The 6,000-nt window shown below is 41.5% G+C and overlaps 1 protein-coding gene across 5 annotated transcripts in view; it reads left to right on the top strand.

Moving 5' to 3' along the window:
- Positions 1 to 712: 712 nt before the first annotated feature.
- Positions 713 to 6,000, top strand: part of PDXK (pyridoxal kinase) — a 59,556-nt gene continuing 54,268 nt past the window's right edge. For all 5 annotated transcript variants that reach the window (XR_010068072.1, XR_010068073.1, XM_063305280.1 and 2 more), the window contains exon 1: positions 713 to 860. Coding sequence is in view for 3 of the 5 variants with exons in the window: in XM_063305280.1 (XP_063161350.1) it covers positions 771 to 860 (90 nt within the window). In the remaining 2 variants the exon portion in view is untranslated. The remainder of the gene's footprint in view (positions 861 to 6,000) is intronic.

The raw sequence follows: 6,000 nt of genomic DNA, 5'->3' as shown, positions 1-6,000 counted from the left end.
AAGAAATCAGAGGACCCCTCGCTGGCAGCAGAGAGACAGACCTGCACCCTGTGTCACCTGAAAGGCTTGGCAGATGGGGGGAAGAGGGATATAATCTTGGGCAAAGCCCTGCACGAAAGCTTTAAAACATGCCACAAGACGCCTTTAAAATGTGACCGCTCTCACAACCCGCCGCGTCGTTCATGAGCAGCCCTGGGGAGCTCCAGCGCTGCCGTGACAGGGGAAGGTGAGGGCGGACAGGAACCTCCGCACGGGGGCGTTTCGGCGCGAGATTTGTGCTTCTCCCAAGCGGCTAGTGATCACCCGCGGGGGCGCCTCTGCCGTAAATGCCGCACGTCGCTGGCTGACTGGTCACGCTGGCGGCGGCGGCAAAGCGACCGGGAGGGGGGAATCGCCGTCCCCGCCCACCTCCTCCTCCTCCTCCTCCTCCTCGCCTGGCCTCCGAGGCAACCCACTTCTTGTGCGAGCCGCTCCCTCCCGCTGCAGGGCGGCGTGCGGGGGTGCCTTTAAATTGTTTTCGGGGGAGCTGCTGCCTGCTCAGTCTCATCTGTGATGTAAGAAGAGATTTTAGGTGTCTGCGCCGATCGCCTGACTTCGCCTGTCATTTTCTGCCGGCCTCCTCTTCTCTCTGCCGCTCCGCTGCTAGATAGATGTGCCCTTAAGCCACTTCCGCCACCAAACAGTAGCTGGCCCGGACCTCGGCTCTGTCCCTCTGCCCAGCTTGACCTGCTGGTGCGCGCTCCGCTCCTCGCTCTCCCGAGTGCTCAGGCATGGAAGAGGAGGAGTGCAGGGTGCTCTCCATCCAGAGCCATGTCGTGCGGGGCTACGTGGGCAACAAGGCGGCGACTTTCCCCCTACAGGTAGGTGGTAGAGCCGGTTGAGCCGGCTACTCACGCGCACCCGAAGCCCCCGCCGAGCGGGCGGCGGGCGGGTTTTTGCCCTGGACTCTCCCGCCTGCGGCGCTTTGCTGGGCACAGCCTTGAGGAGCGCGGAGGGCGCCTTCTACCAATGCACGTGCCCTGCTGTGACACTGTCAAGTGATCTGCCCGCTGCTGCCCTAAAGAACTCGCTTCTCGCTGTCCAGAGGGAGCTGCTGAGTTTCTTCGTGCAGATCCGCTTTTCTCTCTAGGCGAGGCTTTGATAGGGCGACTTCAAGAAGCCCTTGCTGGCCCAAATCCTTGCATCAGGTCGCGGGTCTCACCAAGGAACTATCCAAAAGCCTTCCGTGCTTTGTTTTTATTGTATATAGTAAGGGCGTTTGTTTTTGCAGCGGTTGCCCTTCAGGCAAGTTTCTTATTCCAACAATGCCTTTATCCCTAGGTAAACAGAGTGAGGTTCAAGGAGTCTGGTAGAACAAGAGAAAAGAAGTGGGCCTCTCTTCATTCTGGGGGTCGTTAGAAATTGCCCATGGGGGCTTAGTTGACCTTTATGATTCTTTTATATTTTGGGGGGGAGGGAGAAAGAAAGGGAGAATGGGAAATGTATTAATTAGGGCACCTTAAAGGCTTGGTCATCCAGTTCTAAAGAATGTAATGAATGATCCTTTGAAGACTTCCTCTTTTTTAAAATTAATATATTTTATAATTTCTGTCATCTTACTTTCTTCATTCGGTATTACTAAATTTAGTTTGCTTATTCTATTCCCAAGGTTAGGCTGTTAATTTTGATGGCATCATCTTAAAATGCATTTAATAATGAAACAGAGGTAGACAATATGTTCACTTCCTGATGTTTTAGATTGTTTTAATATTTCTTGAACATTGGCTATCCTAGCTGGAGCATATGGGAGTTGTAATCCAAAGCACCTGAAAAGTCTGTTTGCTGGACTCTGTTCTAATCCATTTATTATGGCATAACAAATTATGTCCTTTTCTGCATTGCAAATCAAACTAACTGGTCTGTTTCTACAGAAAAAAATAAACAGGAAACAAATGTGACTTCACAAATGGAAATAATCAAGAATTAGTTTTAAAAAAGGTCTACTTTTCATGACACTCTGCCACTTTTCTTAAGGTGGCCATTCATGAACAATGACAAAAAATAACATGTACAGCTTTCATTGTGAAATAGACTACAATTCATAAAGAAGTTCAGCTCTTATCTCCTGAAACTTAAATAAAAAAATCTTTAACAGAAGTATATGATTTTTTTTAATTAGCTCCCTAATAGTTCCATGAACTGTGACTGTTAATGAGGTAATTTTTCAGAAAGTACATTTCATTCTTTTCTGTTCTCACTATCTCCAGTTCTCTCCATTGCCAAACAGGGGTTTCTAAATATATCTTTCTGACTCAGGTTAATATTTTATTTAATTTGTGCTGGCTAAACTCCAGGAAAGCTTGTACCAAGTAAATATAAGGTGTCATGACATCCTTAGTTTTTGATGAACAGACTGAATGTGATTACCCCTCTGGAAAATGTAGAAGTGCTAACAAAAACTATTCCCCAATAAAAATACTGTGTGTGTTTTTTTCAATGCAACACATATGTATGTGAAACTATACTGACCATTGTTGCAACTTAGGCAGTGATTTCTGTACATGAAATTGGGTTTGAAATACATATTTTGTACCCTTTTGGAGGGAAGTAGGAAACTGTTGTACAATATGACTTCATATCATTTTTCAGAACTGAATTATATTTCTTGAAATAGGTGGAAAAGTGTTTTTATGTGTCACAGGGTACCAAAGAATTGGACAAGAATAGCCATTGTATGTTACATCTAGTCAAATTGTTTATTTATCATTTGACAGCTGCAAAAGTTAAAAAGCTAACCTGATCCCCAAGTATTTCTTCCCAAAACTGTTTGCCCAGTTGCAAGCACAGATCAGCAGGAACATCATGCATACTTAGTGAATTCATGGTTAGATGTTTTTAGTTATAACCTGACTTTGTAGCAAATATTTTATACTATAAAAAAGAGATTAGCTTTTATTTTAGCATCTCTTTTTCAGTATATGAAACAAATTTTAAAGGTTTTTAAAACATATACAGCAAAGGACTTTGCATGTATTTTGCATATAACAGTACTTACAATATGCAGTAATCATGGACTTAATTACTATCAGGGCAATAGAAGCATAGCGACAGAAGAAATAGTAGTGCTAAAAATTGCAATCAGAAAATAGTAATATTCCAAATAAGTATTCTTTTCTTGCTTTTTGCCATATTTATATATTTACCTTCTTATTATATCCATGGAATTATGCTTTTGGCATGGTCACAGAAAACACCAGCTGGTCTCTGAACAATCATATAACATTTCCTCATTTTTGCAACTGTAAGTCATTCTTTTCAGATTTAATCTGCATTAGTAATTTAATGAACTGTTACCCAAAAAAGTTTCTATAGTGAAGATTAAACACTTATTAGATATTGTAATTCTGGGAAGAGATTACTTTATATTATAATCTAGGACTAACATAATTTATTTTGCTGGAATGTATGTTCCAAATTCTTTTGCAGCTGTCAAATGATAAATAAAATGGACATTCTTGTTTTCACTTTTTAAGGTTGACATGATTCAGGAATGGGAGAAAAATATTCTGGTAGGAGAAATGTAAATAATAGATCCATATTTTACATATAGATTTTTGTTTAAAAATTATCTAAGATTAAGTGTCCTGAAGACTTTGAACAGAGAGTCTAAAAAGCTGCTGTTGAATAGAGTCAATATTAGGTTAAATAAACAGTCTGACTCATAACTTTCTTTGTTCCTAGGTACTAGTTGTTAAAGGGAGGCCTAGAAAACAGTTCCTGTTCTGCCATTTTAGTAAGTTTGAGTGGCTTTCTATGGCCAACAGGTCAAAGTACAAATATTATAACAAAATAAGAAATAGTATGGCATCAAAATTGTATTTCTGGTAAAAATGCAGGAATCAAAACTGTATTGGGATTGTGCTAAATAGTTTATCTGGTTTGCTGGCATTCTCCTGCCCCCCCCCCCCCCCGCCTGCCCCTTTGCTGTTATCTAAGCATGGGCAGCTTGGATTAGCCAAGTTTTGAAGCATATGTCTGCTGGACAGAAAATATCCCATATTCCTCTTTGGTTTTCAGTGCCAGTCACTGGAGTGTTAGAGGGCAGTACATAATAAGTTGTGCTATTATGCTGCCTTCTACTTTTTCAAAGTAGTTTGGGAACTTGTAGAAATATAAGAAATAAATATGTTTTATACTGCAGACATGAACACACAATTCTACTGTCTATATAATAGTACAGATAGTCCTCGTTTAGTGACTGCCTTGTTTAGCGACAGTTTGCAGTTATGACAGTGATGAAAAGTAACTTTATGACCAATCCTTGCATTTACAACCTTCGCAGGTCTGTAAAGAAAAGGAAAGCTGAAATAAGATCATAAGCACAGTTGTGGTTTCACCCAGCAACTGCCTCACTTAACAACTGAGTTGCCGATACAATTGTGGTTGCTAAACAAGGATTGCCTGTACTGGCTTTTATAACTCTTGGAAGGTTATTTTTGGTTTCATTGAGAATGAGCTGTGTAAAACCGGCTGCTGTGTTTTTGCCACAGCGCAGTGGTACTAAGCCTGGATCACATGCTGAAAAGATCAAGTTGCATAGTCCTCTGAGAACTATGGACTATAAAATGCTGGTGAAGATATGTGGTACTGGCTGCCAGCTTGGTTGGCTTCAAAAAAGGGTTTGACCACTTCATGGAAGTCATGGGGATCACTGACTGTTAACTTTGTTGGCAGTATGACTGCCTCTGAAGGCCATCTGCTGGGAGACTAGTGGGCTTCCTTTTGCAGTTGGTTGGCCACTGTTCTCCCACTGGGAGAACAGACTGCTGAACTAGATGGGCCAGCAGTCCAATTTATCAGAGCACTGCTTATGTTATTATGTTAAGATTATAGGATAGAATGCTACCTGTATCCTCCATGTCTAAATTCCTTCTGTACTCAGTCTTTATATTGGGAAGGAGGATCTTCAGCTAGCCTGTTAAAACATGTTGGGGCAAGGAGTTAAAAATGGCACATAAAAGGAGTAAAAATCAATTTCAAAGCCATGGATTTCTTGCATTGATTTACCATTACACAGCATTATTGGATTACTTGAGCAATTCTTCTAAAGGATAAATGTGAACAGTTGTCATAAATTGTGATGTCACTGAACAGGGGAGGGAGCAGAATGCAGAAAAAAGAAACCCTTATTCAGCTAACCATCATTCAATTCAACAATAAAACTCCTGCTGATCATTTCCTGAGCCCCAGTAGAACATTTTTGCAGTGGTAGCAGTTAGTCGTGGAATGCTCTTCCCAGAGGGATCAGCCTAGTTCCTTTGCTGTGTACCTTTCACCTAGTACTGAAAACTCCCAGTAGACATCAGAATTTGAATTAATTCCAGACTGTTTTGCTTGATTTTTTATGGCTGTGTTTATGCTTTTGTTTTGTGCTAATTACTTTTAACATACACCAGCTCCTGCTCACCTAGCAGTTCGAAAACATGCAAATGTGAGTAGATCAATAGGTACCGCTTCGGCGGGAAGGTAACGGCGTTCCGTGTCGTCATGCTGGCCACATGACCCGGAAAAGTGTCTACGGACAACGCCGGCTCTAAGGCTTAGAAACGGAGATGAGCACCGCCCCCTAGAGTCGGACACGACTGGACTTTACATCAAGGGAAACCTTTACCTTTACTAGAGTTTATTTAACACACTTATAATGAACTTTAGCAAGTAGAATGGATCATTTCTAAGAATGGATCATTTAAAGAAGTAACTGTGATATGCACCGACAGGCAAGATGAAAATGGAATACAAATATGCACCAGAAACTGCATATTATAAAATACAGCAGCTAAAATATCTTGAAAAATAAGAAAACATCTCATAAATGTTCTAAAGTCTGGGTGCAGTAACACTCAAGACCCTCTTGTGAGTCCAAATTGCCTTATCTATAAAGGTCAGGGTAGCTCATACAGGAGGATACCTTTAAGATAACCTGTCCCAAGCTTGAAAAGTTGACATAATTTCTAGTTATGG

The sequence above is a fragment of the Candoia aspera genome, chromosome 5, assembly GCF_035149785.1.
Source record: "Candoia aspera isolate rCanAsp1 chromosome 5, rCanAsp1.hap2, whole genome shotgun sequence".
Classification (NCBI taxonomy): domain Eukaryota; kingdom Metazoa; phylum Chordata; class Lepidosauria; order Squamata; family Boidae; genus Candoia; species Candoia aspera.
The sequence above is the reverse complement of the archived record's forward strand: the minus strand, read 5'-3'. Positions and strand labels throughout refer to the sequence as shown.